The 19,085-nt window shown below is 32.1% G+C and overlaps 1 protein-coding gene across 6 annotated transcripts in view; it reads left to right on the forward strand.

Annotated features, from left to right (window-relative positions):
* Positions 1–934: 934 nt before the first annotated feature.
* The window catches only part of LOC130644420 (uncharacterized), a 31,371-nt gene continuing 13,220 nt past the window's right edge, over positions 935–19,085 (forward strand). For 2 of the 6 annotated variants that reach the window (XM_057450017.1, XM_057450018.1), the window contains exons 1-9: positions 935–1,271; positions 10,025–10,252; positions 10,941–11,047; positions 11,143–11,202; positions 12,628–13,200; positions 13,930–14,364; positions 14,446–14,829; positions 15,973–16,395; positions 16,549–16,935. In XM_057450017.1, the coding sequence (XP_057306000.1) occupies positions 1,138–1,271; positions 10,025–10,252; positions 10,941–11,047; positions 11,143–11,202; positions 12,628–13,200; positions 13,930–14,364; positions 14,446–14,829; positions 15,973–16,395; positions 16,549–16,935 (2,731 nt within the window). In that variant the 5' untranslated portion in view covers positions 935–1,137. The remainder of the gene's footprint in view (positions 1,272–10,024; positions 10,253–10,940; positions 11,048–11,142; positions 11,203–12,627; positions 13,201–13,929; positions 14,365–14,445; positions 14,830–15,972; positions 16,396–16,548; positions 16,936–19,085) is intronic. The other 4 variants (XM_057450020.1, XM_057450021.1, XM_057450022.1 and 1 more) reach the window with 4 other exon arrangements.

Below are 19,085 nucleotides of genomic sequence, written 5' to 3' on the forward strand. Positions count from 1 at the left end.
CAAAACCACAAGGTTGTTTCGGATCGAAAATTACGAAGGCTTGTTGTATTGTGTTTGCATGTTGTATTTCTTCGTTTAACCAGTAAATACACAAAATAATACTCTACATGTACGATTCTGCTCTTGTCTGATTGGATTTAAAAGCAGAAACCAACAGAAAAAAATACGTGGAAAGCAGAGAAGAGGGTTATAAATAACTGAAAAAGACGCGTTGGAATTTAGGTGCTACTGTTTAATTCACGTGTTGCTAAGAAATTAAGCAAAGCAAATAGCATTGAAAGTTTCCAGTGTTTAAGGTGATTATCTGGATGGTAAAGTATAACCATTGTGTGTCTAATCTTAGCACAAAAATAAGCCAATTCATCATTGATCTAAATTACAAAATTACGTCACATTGTACACTGAAGAGCGTGAAAATTTTTAAACGAATGGGACTTCAATGAAAATCGCGGTAAAGCCTGGCGGGAAAGGGTAATTAAAGTAATTCAACAAAGCCTAATCATTGTCGTATACACGACTTTCTACAACCAATCCGCGCGTAAAAACCTGTAAAAAAGTGTAAAACATCGGCATGTGAAATAGGCTGGAGACGAGGTTCACTTCAGCGAGCAGCTTTACAAAATTCACGTAACCTTGATTTTTCACGGTGGTTTCTTTGCTTAATCGCGCGCTTTATCTGGAAACTATGGTAGCAGCTTATAATGGAGACTCTTCAGAGTAGAGACAGCAGTGGAAATAGACATTTAAAAAATAAGTGAAGACATTGCTAAGTGGGTGATAATTGATGGAAGACTATCGCGCAAAGTTTTAATTTTGTTTGCGGTACTTTCTTCAAAAAAAATAAAACATTTTTGGATTATTCGTTTTGTAGCTTAAAAAACACTCTGCGGCAGAGGGCTGGTTCAAATTTTTGATTTGTTTTGATCTTCGCACGGGCCGTTGTGTAAGGTCAATGGTCCGAGGGGAAGCTTGTCAGGCATAAATTGTAGAGGCAGAGATAATCAACCCTACCTTGCAACGAAGTTAAGTCTAGCTTTTTTTAACTACAATGACTGTGGGTACCAACTGGTAATGTCTGCCAGAAGGCAAAAATAAAGCCATAACTGAATACGAATTGTGTGATCTGCCGGCCTTACAATGTCTGATTTGGATTCCCTGGAGCCAGTAGTTGACATTGATGCATATGAGTTTACTGATACTGAAAGACAACTCATTTTAAAGGTTATAGCAAGAGATGAGGATATAAGAGTGCAAGAAAAAAGCCGCATTGAGTGAGTAATTTCTTTTAGTTAATGTTAGAGAGTAAAAGCAGTTAGGCCAAGGTGTAAACATTTACTGACAGTATGAGTGACTAGCTAGGCGTAGCAATCCTTTTCTGGTCTGTTGTTGCCATATTATAAATGAGGCAAGACTGTTGGGTTAGTAAAAAAATGCTTTCATTCTAGAAAGTGGTAATAGATTAGTTTGTGTGTTGCATCTTTGTTTACTTTTCATTGCATGTAAAGTTGGCGCAAAGGAGTCAGAACCCTATTTTTACCCCTCCCCCTATTCTTAGTAACCCCACCCTTCCTAGGAATCTCACCCTTCTTACTTCCAGAGTAATCCACCTATTATGTTAAGGTCAATTTATTTTATCCTGTCCGATCTTATCCTGTGCAACTGATATGTAACAAAGAGAATTTGCCAAATACATTAGAGATGGAAGTCTTCCATTACAGGTCACTTGGTCTAAAAGATTTTTCTACACTTTTGCAGCTCTAAACAGGAAGCTTTTTAGCAAAATTCCAAGGGAAGTCTGAACCTGTTTTTAAAAGCTTTTCTTGTTCGGTGATTATGTCGATTTTTTTGCCAAAAGGAATTTTGATCACTTGTAATTGTTGTGTTCACGAGTCAAGATTTGCAAAAAGAATGTATATTTATTTAGGGTTTAATACAATATAGAATAAAGGATACGGCACGTCACGAGACTGAATGTGAGGCTACTACATAAAGATAGACAGTGATACATAACGTACGTTCACAGTGTAGATATATGATATATACGTGTAAATGTAAAATTCCTTTTGTAATTTATATTTTTTAACTCCACACATATCCGTAAAGTGGTTTTTGAACAACTCGCCCATATCGCGTTCAAAGCTCTCTTCAGATTTTGGTTGCTCTTTGATACTCAAATCTTGTGTTGTCTTTTGTTTTCCCATTTTATTCTGGTATTTTGATGTGTCATTGTTTCTGTTTTCTTGTCTTTTTTCGATTTCATAATCTTCTTCCTCTTCATAGTGAGATTGCGATGTTGATGGGATGAGGTGTCTTCTATTTCTATGAATAATCGTGTTCTTGTCTGTTTCAACAATGTATGATCAAGGATTTTTACAGATTTCACGGCCATTCCTAACCACAACTAACTTTTATCATTTGCATCTGGGAATCTTACTGTTTCATTTGGTTCTTGTGGTTTTAAGTCCTTTGCAGTTTCGTCATATCTTTTTTGATGTCGCTATAACTGATCTTTGGTACTAGTCTTTGAATGTCTCGATTCATTAAAGTATTGGCAGCAGATGAGTTAGAATTGTTTTTTGATGTATTTACAGCTAGCATGGCTAAATAGGGATCAGACCATCTTGTTTGCATTTATACAACGTTTTCTTTATGGTTTGAGTAGACCTTTCCACGAGTCCATTACTTTGAGGAAACTCAGGGCTAGAGGTTCTGTGCTGGAAATCCTATTTATTTGCAAATTGTGTATATTCAAATGACGTGTATTGTGTACCATTATCACTAATAAGGACTTTCGGAATGCAATGGCGTGCAAATATGCTTTTCGTATAAGCTATAACTGTTGAGATTTCCCATTTGGTAGTTGAAGAACTTCGAAGTACTTGCAAGTATAAACTATACCAACAAAATAATTTTTTTTCAAGAACATAAATAGATCAATGCCCACTTCGCTTCACACAGCATTCAGAATATTGTGTTCTATCAATGTTTCTTTTTGTTGTTTGTTTCTGAACTTTTGACAAGTGTGACATAGGCTTATCATGTTTTCTACTTCTTTGTCAGTATATACCAGGCCAATACAAGTTTGTTCAATTCCAGTGTACCCAACGTGTACCATATTTTCCGGTATATAACCCGAACATCGTATAACCCGCATAAAATTTCAATCAATATGTTTTACTTTCCCTGCACCTTTGCATAACCTGCATCGTGTTAAGAAAAAAATCCAGCATATTTTTACTTACCCTAATCATTTTATAAACATGTGCATGTGTTCTGTTTTTCTCATGCTGGAGACAAGTGGGGGACGTTTAAACTTGTGAACCCCAAACACGAGAACCGAGTGTCTGAACTAGGGACTCTCCCAGTCTTAACTTCCTTGTCTCTGATTTCCGAAATAACAATGAATTAAAATTAATTTGACAAGTCGATCTTCTGCTAATGCTGACAGTACTAAATCAGACAACGTTGTTTTCTTTTTATTTGTAGACATAAGTTTCAGCCAATAGTAATTCTTGCTCCCTGCGATTAAACAAACAAACAAAAAAACATTATCAGGTTATAAACCTAAAGTAAAATCTCTGTTTTTAATGTATATTTAAGTTTTTTTGGCATAAAAATAAACAACATAATAATTATCACGGATTGTCTGTAACAGCGATGTTTGGAAGGTTCATTTCTACTGTTTATAGAATTTTGTTATCTATTTAAATCTCAGCAATCACAGTGTGCATGATAAAATGAATGGTGGCAATAAGGAGGAGATAGTTGCGTGCGTGTAATTAATTGTATTTTATATTTATTTTTGATATTTTTAGTGGCAACCTGCTGCTCGAAGGTAGTGAAGATAAAAAAGAAAATTTTTATCTATACTTTGATTTTAACATTTTTCAATATTTTTAACAGGAATTAATAATTAAGTTGTGGGCACTAGGTTGTGAAATACCTGTCAATTAAACCTAAATGATACATGCTATATTGCTCTATTACCAGAAGCAAATCATTTCAATGAGCTCAATGTGATTGCAAAGATATAAATAGATTAGGATTATATTCAACACAAAAGAATAATGATCTCCAGAATTGTGTTTCAGAGAGAACTCGTAATATTAGCACTGGCAAGCAATAGAAAGTTAAAGCAATTTCACTGTGAAAAAAATTAAATCACGTAGTTGAAGTAAGATTACATAAATATAGGATCGTGCATGCAATTATATTAATGTACGCGTTTTATCCCATTGGTACTATTTTCTTCATTGAATGTATAAACTGTAAATTTCACAATAAATGACAGAAAATATAAAACTTATCACATAACCCGCACCACATTATAACCCGCACCAACGGTGGAAGCTGTAAAAATCAACTTATAACCTGCGGGTGATATACCGGAAAATACGGTAGTATTTTCTTCATTTCGCCCCTTAATGATTTAGGTGTGACTATTCTAGTGCTCTTTAATATAGTGTCATGATGAATTGATAATTCATTTCTGACGTGAAAATACGGTCTTAGTTGTAATGCGACATGTGTCATGTGACTTGGCCAGTCGCTTTTTATATAGGATTTAACGATTTGTATATACTTTGATCTCTTTGAGTTTCGTCTTGAATTAGCTTCAGTTTTGTGTCACTGCCTGGAAGACTAGTGATAACTGATTGAACATGTGCTTCAGAATCTGCATCCGTGATTTCTTCTTTGCTTTGTTCTGTTGCTCCTCTGCTTAAAGTGTCAGAACATACCATCATTTTACCTGGAGCATGAATAATAGTGAAATCATATCTTCGCAAATACAATAAGAAATGTTGGGTGGTGCTCAATTTATATTTGAATTAAAGATTGTTTTTAAAGGTTGATGATAATTTTGCTCTGCTTTTGTACAGGACCTAGATTTAAAAGCTATGGGGCAAGTCGAAATTTTGATGCGTCACAAGTTATTTTTGTCTCCAGTGATGAATTAAAGAATTTCGATGAAATGTTTTGGCTTACGAGAGATTTTTATTGTTAAACTGGGCTGATTGATTTTTTGAAAACTCCCAAACAGAGTTTTTACAAGTAAATCATGCAAGATTTTTGTTTCATCTGACAAATGATGTATAAACTTTGCAACATTTTCTGAAATAGGAATGTATTCAACCGCTTTAACTTTTGTTGGATCTGGAGAAATTTTATTAGCCAAAATTTTATGCCTAAGAGGGTTAATTCTTAGACATTAAATGCGCATTTTTCTTTATTTAAACGAAGGCGAGAAGCTCAAACCTTTTCAAGTACTTTAATTGTTAGATTTTGCAGCTTGTTTTTATCTTTTTCCTGTATTATAATGTTGTTGGCTATAAGCAGTGTGGCAAAAGCTAATAAATTGGAGGATTTGTCTTCAACTTTAATTTGCCAATAGCCGTTGCTGGCGTGTAATTTAGTAAACAAAGTAGCTTCAGACATTTCAGAAAATAGTTCTTCGGCCGTTGGTAACTTTTAGTGTTGCCTTTTTATTGCTTTGTTAAGGTATCTTGGATTAAGACAGACTTGTACCTTTACATTGGATTTTTCAACTATGACTAAAGGATTTACCCAGTTGCTAGGGTCATGTACAGGTGCTATATTCTTTATTTCTTGCATCCGATCTAGTTCATTCTTAAGTTTTTCTTTAAGGGCACTCAGAACCTTTCTCGCTGAATGTATTTCTGGAATAACTTTATCAATGTAAATTTAGCACGTTTTTGGTAAATTTCATCAAAGAAGTTGCTATAAGCGTTAAAAAAAGTTAATTTCATATTCTTCTGTGTTTACGTTTAAAGCTTGTTTAATTAGGTTAAGTTTTTCACTTGATGTTAATCCAAGGATAGCTGACAAGTCTGTGCCAGCAATAATAAAAAGCAAAGGAACTATCTTACCAGAATAATCTGTATTGATTATGCACTGTCCTTTAACAGAATTTCCTTACCATTGTAGGCAGTTAACTTGACTCTGGTTGGTTAGATGTTCGGTCAGTTTTCCATTTTCTTTAGTTGTTGATATAGCAAGACATTGATCTGTGCACCAGTATCGATTATGTAGTTGATTACCTTTTTTGTAGATGAAAAAATTTATGCTCCATAGGTTATCTTTATTACCATCGATGACGAATACCTTATCAGCAAACTTGTTTTTGTATTGACTTCTGCACTTACAGTACAGTCCAGATGTAAGCGTACGCGTACGCTCAAGTTTCACACCTTTTTCTCGGAGGCGGTAGTTGTTTGTCTTTTGTTCTTATTAATTATCTTGCGAGTCTTGTAAGTCATTAACTTGCGCGTAATAAACAAAAGATTATCGAAGAAAAAATAGCTTATTATAACTGCGCGTAACTATTGTTAAATAGTGTTAACATAACTATTCCCAATAGCATAATTGCAAATGTTATCAACTCTATCAATGTGACACGAAGAGCCATTGTTTAATATTTTTATTAAACAATTGTTTTGCGTGGAAACTAAATAAACTAGCGAGAAGGCATTGTTGGTTGCGCGGGTTAAACAAAGCTTTTAAGCGATAGAAATTATTATATTTTAACAAGGATTGAAACTTTAATTTTAATAGAAATGTTTTTTTAGATTGCATTTTAAAACTTTAAAAACGAAAAACGGCGATAGAAATGTTTTTTTAGATCGCATTTTAGAAGTTTAAAAAACGGAAAACGGCGATAGAAATGTTTTTTTAGATCGCATTTTAAAATTTTAAAAACGAAAAACGGCGATAGAAATGTTTTTTTTTAGATCGCATTTTAAAAGTTTAAAAACGAAAAACGGCGATAGAAATGTTTTTTTAGATCGCATTTTTAAAGTTTAAAAACTAAAAACGGCGATAGAAATGTTTTTTTAGATCGCATTTTAAAAGTATAAAAACGAAAAACGGCGATAGAAATGTTTTTTTTAGATCGCATTTTAAAAGTTTAAAAACGAAAAACGGCGATAGAATTGTTTTTTTAGATCGCATTTTTAAAGTTTTAAAACGGAAAACGGCGATAGAAATGTTTTTTTTAGATCGCATTTTAAAAGTTTAAAAACGAAAAACGGCGATAGAAATGTTTTTTTAGATCGCATTTTTAAAAGTTTAAAAACGAAAAACGGCGATAGAATTGTTTTTTTAGATCGCATTTTTAAAGTTTTAAAACGGAAAACGGCGATAGAATGTTTTTTTTAGATCGCATTTTAAAAGTTAAAAACAAAAAACGGCGATAGAAAAGATTCGTTATATCTCATTTTAAAAGTTTAATAACGAAGAGCGGCAATAGAAATGATTTTTTAGAAAGTTACAGAACGAAGAACGGCGATAGGAAAGCTTCGTTAGATAGTGTTTTAAGTATTTAAAATGTTATCAACTCTATCAATGTGACATGGCGATCCAATGTTTGATAGTTTTATAAAATAAAAGATTTGCGCGAAAACTAAATAGACAGCGAGATGCATTGTTTAAATCTTTTAAGAGATAGAGCTGTTGCGCTGAAAAAAAACAAAGACAATGTTTTTAACAATAAAATGTAGGTGATACTATAAAACGTCAAAAGTTATATTTTTAGATTTTTTCTTTCTTCGGTATTAAAAGAAAGACAAACAGTCGAAGGGATTTCTTTTATTGCAATTTCTACAAAATCTTCCGTAAGCAGGACCCGCATTTTTCTTATGTGATCCTCCACGGTAATTACATTTCTTAATGAATTGAGCATAGGTTGTTCTTTCTTTCTGCTTTACTGTATTAACAAACTTAGAGGCAATTTTTATTAATGTTATTTAATTGCACAGTCTCGATTTGTCTAAGTTCTTGAGCATGAATTTTTATTTGCTTTGCTGACTTCCCTAATTGCATAGCTTTGTTTAGAGTGAGTTCAGATTCTCTTAGCATTCTTTCTTTTAACCTATCGTCATTAACGCCTACAACAATTATGTCTCTAATCAAGGAGTCTTTTAGCGTTCTGAATTCGCAATCGTTTGATAATTTTTTGAGCTGAATAACAAATTCGTTAAGTGTTTGGCCTTCCTTTTGCTTATATGTGAAAACTGAATGTGAGGCTACTACATAAAGACGGATAGTGATACAAGATGATGGACGTTCACAGTGTAGACATATGATACATGTAAATGTAACAGTAATCAGGTGCGATGTGATTCATGGCTTTTAAAACTAACATGGCATGGTTTTTGATGAGTAAATTATTTAATGAATAGTCTCTTTCTTTCCAAAGAAAGATACGGACACATTTTATATGTTTTCTAGTTTTACCTTGGGTGGCACAAGACCATGCCGAGGAGCAGTATAGTTGAAATATGACATGACAAGCGCATTAATTAAAAGTTTTTTGGTGCAGGCTGTTTTAATTTAGATAATTATATACATAAATGAACAAGTTACTTTATGTAACTATCAAAAACTGGAATCTGCATGGAAGGAAAAAAGATGGTGGCACTTAGAAAGTTTTTTATTCTGTGGATTTTTTCTCAAAGAAAGATTGATGCCTTCTGATTTACTTATATTCGTTTAAAGCCCTAGCAATACATTCAGTATAAAAATAGACTGGAAATAGCCTCAATTCACATATCACCTGCATTTGTTTTTTCTGCCATGACAGAGTCAAAAAAGCACTGGAATCCTTACATGGGCAAAAACAACAGTGTTCCATGAGAGGGTGTGAGGACAATAAAGGACCTCACATAAAATTCCAGAATTTTGAGTTTTTACTTGCTAACATTCCTTTAAAAAAATTGAATGCTAAAAATAATGGATCATTTTTCTATTCACTTCCTCTGCATTTCTACTTTGTATCATTTTTTAGCATAAAAGTTAAAATAACATGTAATTGATTCAAATCGGGCCATGTTTGTTACTTATAAAATGATTTGTAAACAATTTTAAAAAATGATACAATTTTTCTAATCGTATATTGTTCCTAAACTAAAATCAACAGTGATTTAGAACGAAATTGGTTTGTTGTTCATGTCTTAATAGTTTTAAAACAAAATGCGGCATTGTTTAACCTCCATAATAATCGGGTTTTAATGGTTTTAGAAAAATAATTTAGTGTTGTTTAAGCTCTTTACAATCACATTTGGATAGTTTTAGAACTGTTTGTAAGTTCCATGCAGTTAAATATTGATGATGTTGAAGCAAAATAAAGTTTTTAAAAGTACAATTTATTAAAAAGAAAGAAGATAATATATATAAAAAAAAGGTTTTCTTGAAAATACTGAAAGTCCTATAAATTTTAGTGTAATTAACCTATGTGTGTTAGTTATTGCTTATGTCACACCTAATGATGTATAATGAAGATATCCATGGTCTTTAACTTATTTCCATAATATCTTTTTACCTGTAACCAAAACTGAATTGTATGGGACCTTAGCAGTCCACATACAAGCAAATATTTCAATAACATCACATCAAAAAAGGTCAAAATTTATTATTGTTAATAATCATGTTTTTTCACCAATATATACACCACCTAACAAATGTTTGGTCATTAAAAAGCACTTATTAAAATGTTATCTTTTCCTCATTTGTAAATTTACAGCATGCGCGTCCTAAATCTAAACCCAAACTTGATTTAAGGATACTAAAACATTACCACAGAAATTTATTTCAAATAAAACAAAATCCTCACAAACAAAGGAAAGCACTATTATTAATCAAAATGTTCACACAAGACTGGAAATTTAACCTTTAAGTTAACCTTTAGTCTGCATACTATAAATATTATTTACTTTAACCAACTTTATGCATTTACATCATGTATCAAGTTGTCGTATCACAGACACATCTGCTATCTTTATTTCAGAACAAAATGTTGTGCAGTCTTGTAAAAAAGAATTGAAGATTGTGTTAAACTTACTTGTAACATTGCCACTTAAAAAAATTATTTTCAGAAGAATTATAAACTTGAAACAGCTAATACTGTGTATCTGTTTAAAGGTGTGGTCCAGTAACTAGAAATTGTCTGATTTATCCAAGTTTGTAACTTTCAAATAGGTAACCAAAGTTTTATATGATTATTTTGCAGACATCTGAAAGATGAACTCAGAGATCTTCGTGAGAGAGGAGTACCAGAAGATGAAGAAGAAGCTTATGGACGTGTTTGTAAAAGATGTCGTGTTCCATTGGGTATAGTTTTTGGCACAGGTGCATTTTGTCCTAACTGTGATAGAAAGGTGTGCAAAACATGTCGTGTTAATATCGAAAAATCAGAAGACACTCATTCTTGGCTGTGTACTGTTTGCTCAAAAATAAGGTATAATTTTAAATTATAATTTCAAATTATTTTATTTATCTCAGGCTTTTCATTGTTTTTGAAAAGGAACTAAACACAAATATTTTAATATTTTGGCAACCATAGAAATTAAATTCATGTGGTCACTAGCTCAAATATGGATAAAATGGCAACCCTGTATTTTTTTTAAAAAAAGACTAGAATGAACGTGGTTTATGAAATTGCAAAGTGTAAGAAAGTGAGACTACAAATCATTGTCATCTTTAATTATTTTGATATAAAGCCAACTTGTAAAGCTTTTGGTTGCAAAATTGTTTCTCTTGTGATTTACTACAACAAACATTGTATGCACAAATTTCACTAAAGCCTACTCTCTTGCTAATTACATGCTGTATCATAACATTGCTTCTGAGAAGAAAAAAAACGGCTTCTGAGAAGCCGTTTTTAGTGTACAAAAATCCAAACAAACATTTTTAAAACAGCATGCAATATAACTTTTATCAAAGTTGTAGGGGTTGGTGGGGAATTCTTGCCTAACCAGTCTTGGTGTTTCGATTAATGTATGAGAAAGATGTGTAGTGAAAGAACGTACACTTTTCACATCAGTTTATTTGTATAAGTGTTACTTGTGAAGATATTTTCTTATTAATCCTCAATAATAATGTTTACTTAAATTCAAAGATCATATTGTTTTCTTGTTCTTTAATAGGGACATAAGAGCTGAATCTGGTGCCTGGTTTTACGATGGTGGAAATAAAGGTGTTAAGAAAAAAAAAGTTTATGGGAGTTTTTTGATCAAGAAAATGTTTTCAAAGAGTAAGTTTTTTGAATGTTTACTTATTTGTTTTTTCATCTCCTCCAGCCTGGAGGGAGTTGTAACAACAAACTTTATTTATGCCTCCTTTTTCTAGCTCGAAAAAGAGATACTGTGCTATTTAAAGATCCTACTTGGGAAGATATTATAGAACAAGGTAAATTTTTATTTTATTTTATATATTTTTTGCAAGTTTTTCTATTTAGAAATTTTGGTACATGATTTATTTTTGTTCATCGATGAATTAAATGTATTATCCAAGTCTAACAAATTTGCAATGACTTTTCTTAACACTTAAGATCAACAGTCTGTGGCATAATACCTACTGATCTCTGATTTTTTCTGTCTAAAATTCACAATTATATACAAAAAAGCTTGTAAAATAACGAACAAAGGAGTTACCATTTTTCAGTTAGTAAGTAAGTAATGGGAGGTTTTAACGTCCTTGAGGATTCCAACCTTAACAGTTGGCTCTTCCTCCCCTTCGACTTTAACTATGTTACATTATCGCCAGAGATATGTATAGCATTGCTCTAACTTGCTTGCCTGCCACACAAGCTGGTTAGCGGTCAGTAGATGGCACCAATTGGGCTGACAACACTGCATTTAAAGTGCGCCGGAGTGGAGACTTGAACCTGAAACCTTATAATTAAAGTCGAATGCGCTACCACTACACCATCTCCGCCTAAGTTCAAATGATTTCTCAGGGCATTTATTAAATGCCCTGAGAAGATTTTAATTGAGCTATGACTTCAAATGATTTTTTTTAAATATAGTTTCCAATTACAGATACAGGTGTAACGTTCCTGTAATCTTGTTTTTTATTTATTTTTGGATCAGGATTTTTCAGCTTGCAACACGATCAGCATGTTCATATAGCTAAAAAGACTATTAAATTTGCTTTTTCATCTCCACAATACTGCCTTGTATTTGTTAACTTGTCTTTTTAGTCTTAATTCTCTGATAATTGACTTAACATTTTTAACTTTTGTCACTGAGTGAAATAGAAACACTGGAACCTGAAATTTCTGTAGTTGCTCTATTTTGGGTTGACATTTGTTACTGTGATGATCAAACTAGGAATCATTTATCAATAGGAGAACTGGTCACATTTTATTTGAAGTAAAACATAGTCACCAGCGAAATGTGGAAATACAGTTCAGAATTTTGGTGAAACAGTTTGTGCATGTTTTACTTGCATGATTATAGTGTGAATTGCCATGGCATGATAATTTTATTATGGAATGATAACAAAGGCTGTAAATGTTAAAAAAAAATTAATGGCAATCTGACAAACGTGAATTAAACCCAGAAACTCTTTATTTAGTTTTCCAAAGTTCAAATTATTTACAAATTAATATACCTCCTCCCATTAATTTTTCATCCATCCTCTTCCTCCTCCCCTTCCAGTAAGTGCCAAAATAAAATCATGCAACCTCACAGTTAGTGTTGATTATTATACTGCCAATTGTAATGTTTCCACTGTTTATCAAGTTTTGGAAACTCTGTCTTAATTTTAAGAAACATCCTCAATGGTTTTCTTATTACCCTTTATTTAAAGTTTGATGTGTTTTTTTTTAAGATGAGCCACTCCCAGAAGAAGATGAAAAATACATTATGATCAGTTCAGGAGCGTCTGGTGAATACGTAACTGAAGAAGGTAACAAACTTAATACAAATTCAAGCAGGGCGGTAGTAGGGGTTAGTGGGGTGTCATTTAATTCACGTGATGAAGTTATCTCTCAACCAGAGACTGCAACCACAGAGCACATTCCATTAAAATTGCTTGCTCAAGCACAAAACACTCCGGACAATGATTCATGTATTGATTCGGACTCGATGTCACCCATCAGTGTTTCTGATGACAACAAAAATGCTGAAAATGCTTTACCAACAGATATTATTATTGATCATGGTATTCATAGCCCTGGAAGTAATTTTGCATTAGAGTTGACCAGTTCTGAAAGTGAGCCTGATTTTGACAGCAAATCTGATTATGAAAATAAACATAAAAGTGCAGATGAAGAAATAACTTGCAACCTCAAAAATAATGAGAAAGATACAAACAAAGAATTACAAATAGATGAAGATGATAATCATTGGGAAATCAAAGAACTGAATGAAGATGATAACCCTGCAGAACATAAGGATACTTGTGAGTCGTTAATCTATGTGCTTACCTCTTCATGTTAATGTTGTGTCATTAAATTTCAACAAAGCATTTTTTTAATCATGGGTGTACCGATAAGTTAAAAAAATTTGGTTCCTTGTTTGTGATCATATTATAAAATATCAATGTAATTTGCCACCTGTTGTTAACTTATAATACTTTGCACTAATCCCGCTACTAACTGGCTATCACTAACCTCACTACTGTCCATGTAATGTGTTTTTTTTTTTACACAACTGTCTTAGTGAATGTTTGCATTACTTAAAAATGGATGATAGATAGCAAAAAGAAAAGTAAATCTGTGTAGTTATCCATAATTTAGTTATTAGAATTTCTTTGCTCTATGTTATTGACAAATAAAGACAGCTGACATTTTACATGCACATTTTACTAGTGTGTTCAATATCCTGACTACATGTTACTGTAAATAACAAGAAAATTTATCTATCATTTTCTACTCAGCAAGCACTTAATTTTCAGCAAGCAAGCACTTAATTTTCAAAGTAGACACCTCATGACATGCATCTTTAGATGAGAAATAAATTTCTAAAAGCAGGCTTTAGTTAATATAGACAGTTTTTTAAATTTAAGCTCTGTATTTAAATTGCATAAAAAAATCTTTATGCAATCAAACCTTTGCATTCTACATTCATTGTTAACTTTGAAGAGAAAAAAGGATAGTGCAAGTTGTACTTTCAACTCAAAACATTTTAGTTTCATCAACAAATGAAAGTGATGCTTTAGAAGTAGAAGCACTTGAAAATGAACTTCTCAATTTTGCCGAGGAGATGCCAGCATCTCATATACCAACAATACAACATTGTGATAGTGATGAAGACATATATGGTAAGGTATTGAAACCGAAACTGAAGCCGAAATCCATAATTGAAGTTGAAAAGGAAGACATTGTTTCGCAAAAATTTAATTTTACATCCATGCAGAAAGCAACGGAGAAGCCAAAAGATACTCATGTTCCCCACAATGATTTGGACCTTCGAGAATTTCATAAGTTATTTGTACGAAAGAGTAATCTGAAGCTTCAGAAAGTTAGAACAGATGAACACAGTGATGATGATGACTTGCGTTCCTATTCTTCTTCCTCCTCCTCTTCCTTGTTGGACAGTGAAAGCAACTTTGTTGTTCCTCAAGGTTAGCATAGTTAATTATAAAGAATTTGCATGAGTTTTTATTGTATGCATCTACTATTTTAAGATATTTCTAAAAATTTAGCTGCAGCATTACAGAAAAATTCATCAGATGAAGAATTTACAAAATTGAATGAAGAACTAACTTGCAACTTTAAAAAGGAAGAAATATATATGGATGAAGAATTAATGCTAAATAAGGACGATTATAAAAGCAAATCAAATTCAGTTACAAAAATAGAAGAAGGCTCTTCCAAAACACTGATGTTCTCAAACATGTCAAAGCTTGATTCTCTTTCACCTGTAGTAAAAAATGATGATAATTATCAAGATAATTCTGATGATTTTAAATTATTTGCTGAAAGTATATCATTACCAAAGAAAAAGAAATTTCAAAAAGCAAAAACAGACGAACATAGTGACAAAGAGGAGAGTCTAGAGAGCAGTGACAAAGAAATTGATGCATATGGTGAGATATCAATGTAGTTAGATTAGTTATGAGAATCAGTTTGGCATTTTATTGTCAACCAATAGCTTAATGTTTCTAATGCTGAGAGCATATTTACAAACTTTTCTGGTGGTATGCACAACAGAAAAACAAAGTCCCTTATGGTATTTTATGTAGGTAATCAAAATGATGTCAATAAAAAAAGCGTGAAATTTTCAAATTATTAAAATAACAATATCTGTAAACTAGGCATTACCCTGTGATAACGTCCACAGTAATCACATTTATAATATAGGTCATTTGCTAGGGGATCATAAAGAAACCCAAGGAACAACATCAAGAAAATATATTTCAACTTTTGCCTTTTAATGACGACAGATCAGGGCTTAAAAGCCCTGTTTTGGGTGATTTTTTCTAACCATTAGCCATTTAATGCTTCATTTAAACCTACAACATTGTTTTTGATGGCTACTCCTTTTTACATGTGAAAATTTAGAGCAAATTATAAGAACAAGTAAAACTATTAACATCTATAGCTAGTGGAGTCAACCAGACAAAAAATGAAGTTAGCTTTCGCTGAAAAATATAGTTAAGCTTTCCACATGTTAACATCGAGTCTTGAAAGATTTCAATAAATCCTTAGATAATTTGTTTTAGCAGTGAATAGGTTTATAGTTTAAAAAAGTACAAATACCTTGTTGACCCTTACTGCACCAACCCTAAATTCAAAGCAAGCCTGTTTAATGCCTGCCTCTATTCTGTGTCAAATATAATGTTGACTAATTCTTTAGTGTGGAAAAAATAAGAATGTAGCATCTATAATCCAATGTTACAGTTACCCTTTTGTTGTTTTATCTTTCTGTGGTTTATGTATCTATTTTACTATACTCATTTCTTCCTCTTTTGTTTCACTCATAAAAATACAAGCCTTGTAAATTATTTCTTTGTTTTCGTTGTTGCTTTCACAGGAGCTTTTATGGCATTGAAAGTCTTCTTTTTAATAAATATTAGTTATGCTCACCTTTTTTATTGTACTATTGTCAATGTACTTTCTCATTTATTAAAACCATAATATTTTTTAACCAATAAACACTTAATTCCAAGTAATTATTTAGTTAATTGTACTAAGGTACTTGTGATTTTTACACAACAAAACATTTTTAGTTCCATTATCAGATGACAGAGTTGCCGAGTCTGATACTGAGGAAAATTTGATGAAAGACTTTTCTCAGTTTGTCAATGAAATACAATCTCCAGCGACTGGAATTCAAAGTGTTGATGTCAATGAAGATGTCCAAGAAAAAGTATTTAGACAAAAGGAAGAATTACCTAAGATGAAAAAGGAAGACACAATTTCACAAAAATTTAATTTTACGTCAATGCAGAAAAGAACAGAGAAGCCAAAAGAGGTTCAAGTTGTTTGCAATGACTTGGACCTCAGAGAATTTCATAAGTTATTTGTGCGAAAGAAGAATCTAAAACTTCAGAAAGTTAAAACAGATGAACAAAGTGAGGATGAGGATTTGCATTCATCGTCATCATCTTTATCCTCCTCAGACAGCGAAAGCAGCTTTGTGGTTCCTCAAGGTTAGTGTTGTCAAATGGTCTTATTCTAAGATCAATTGTTTAATAACCTAACAAGTGATCGTATAATATGCTCTACAGTAAAAATTTTAAGAAATCTTTCTAATAACTGTTAACTATATGGAATTCTTTATGTTAATCTTATGAATGTTTCAGTTGCATCCCAAAGAAGGAATTCATCGGATGAAGAATTTACAAAATTGAATGAAGAACTAACTTGCAACTTTAAAAAGGAAGAAATATATATGGATGAAGAATTGGTGCTAAATAAGGACGATTATAAAAGCAAATCAAATTCAGTTACAAAAATAGAAGAAGATTCTTCCATAAAACTGATGTTGTCAAACATGTCAAAGCTTGATTCTCTTTCACCTGTAGTAAAAAATGATGATAATTATCAAGATAATTCTGATGATTTTAAATTATTTGCTGAAAGTATATCATTGCCAAAGAAAAAGAAATTTCAAAAAGCAAAAACAGAAGAACATAGTGACAAAGAGGAGAGTTCAGATGGCAGTGACAATGAAGAAATTGGTGCACATGGTGAGATTTTGTAGTTAGATTAGATGAATTTTGAAAATACTATTAGGTGGCATGTGGATAAACACACGAATTTGGTCCTCCTTTATTTACCGCATTTCGTGTGTCTCACTACTGCAGTTATCATTTTGCGTGACAGATAGACAGACGTATACAGGCATTATAACATAGAGTAGCCAGTTACCCGTGGAAAAATCCACGGGGTCGCCCGTCCTTTATATATATTGCAGATTTTCTGTTTCTGTAGCACAACATTTTTCTCGTGCACAAACAGACAGACGGTATACTAATATTAAAGACATCTTTGTGTACATTTAGCAATGCTACATCGTTTGACTTAAACAGTACTACTGAGTACTACTGAACTCACCACCAATTATGTAACAATGCATAAAATATTTGTTGTCACATATTCTAATTCATAGTAGTACATTTCTAGTTAGTGCTATATTAGTGTAGAACAACTGTTTAGAATTAAATCGTGCAAATTAAATTTAGAAATTTTATCATATTGTTGATTAGTGGATTATTGAGCAAGCTGTCTGGTAGATTGAGGAAATCAATGAATCATTTTGAGATATCAAGAAACATGATTCTGATTTTTAATGTCAAATGTAAACTTGTCTTTGCAATGTTGGGGAAATCATATTTGTGTTTTTTTTTTTACTAACCAACACATTTTTTGTGACAAAGAAACACCTACTACCGCTCTGTACTAATTTTGCTTTCTAATGTATTTGTTTTTATCCTTAATCTAGCTGACATTTTTAAAAGAAGGAAAGATATGTTTTTTATTTCATGTTAATATCCATACTTTGGCTTCCGTTTGTAGAGATACTAACTTCTAGTTGGCTATAGTTTATCGCATAATAGCCTTATTTTCATGTCTGGTTATACACGGTTGAATGCCGACACAGGCCTATCAATAAGGGGCAAACGATCGCTCTCGCACATCCAAAGAAGTGCCAATTCTGAAAAATGAAATATTAGCTGCGGTAATAATTGCTCCTCCAGTTCCAAAAAAAGTTCATCGCATGGGAAAATTAATTTCTTGTTATATTAAAAAAACTAAAATATGAGGTTAGAGTTTAAAAATAATAAAATATTGTTTTATAAACTTATGCTATATATCAATGTTTTTTTATTCCATCAGTACTAACTTTGATTAATTAGCACCGTGTGTTATTATGCAGAATAAATAATTGTTAATATTATTGAGGTATTAAAAGAAAACAATTTTTTCTGAGTTCCTGAACTTATTAAACATATTATGTCGGTTTTTACATAGTTCCCCTAATGAAATGCATGAAAATCTCGTTTTTCCCGATAATCCTAAGAAAACTTGTTATATTTTCCCAATTATAAGGATTTGAAAGTGATTTTTAAAAGTAGTTTCGAGTAAAAGCCTCTGAGAGGTATGTGATCAAAAACTTTGACATGCAGGTGTAAATAAATAGTAAATCTCAGTAAGTATCATAGCCATCAGACGTAACATAAAGAAGTTATTAAAAAATACCGTCAGCAAAAAAAAAAGGTGAAGTCCCCATTTTCACATGATAAAGTTTTTGTGTTTTAAATAATCTTATAGACATAAAATTTTACACCAATTGTAAAAAAATACTGTTTTTTATGCGCATCCACATAATTTATTAACATTTTATGAAAAACCGAGCTGTGTAAAATGTTGGAAATTAGGGTTAATAGAATGACTTACTGTCCTGGTTATACTTTCTTATTGATAGGCTTGCTGACATAAGCAAAAACTCAAAAACTTACAGTATATGATTTTTGTGCCCTCTCCTTAAAAGTAAAGTTATTTCTATTGAGAATGATTAGTCATATTTTAAAACTCTAGTCAATGTCGTATAGATTAAAACTTAACTACGTAGAATTTAAGGTAAATTCCGAGAGGCAATCCAGTATCTCCCCTGAACTCCACCTTGTTATGATTTGTTCACTACTTTAAAATCAAAAAATCAGACAATAATTTCTTCCTGTTCCATAAATATTTGGTGTGAAAGATGGGCCAAACTAAACTCATCAGTGTTGTTATGGTAGATTTGGACCCTACAATCCCTTCTCGTTTTGTTGTTTAATACGAATATAGTACTGTGTCTACGTTTTCTCTGCAATTAATGTACTGAAATAGAGGC

Source organism: Hydractinia symbiolongicarpus, chromosome 5 (assembly GCF_029227915.1).
Source record: "Hydractinia symbiolongicarpus strain clone_291-10 chromosome 5, HSymV2.1, whole genome shotgun sequence".
Lineage (NCBI taxonomy): Eukaryota > Metazoa > Cnidaria > Hydrozoa > Anthoathecata > Hydractiniidae > Hydractinia > Hydractinia symbiolongicarpus.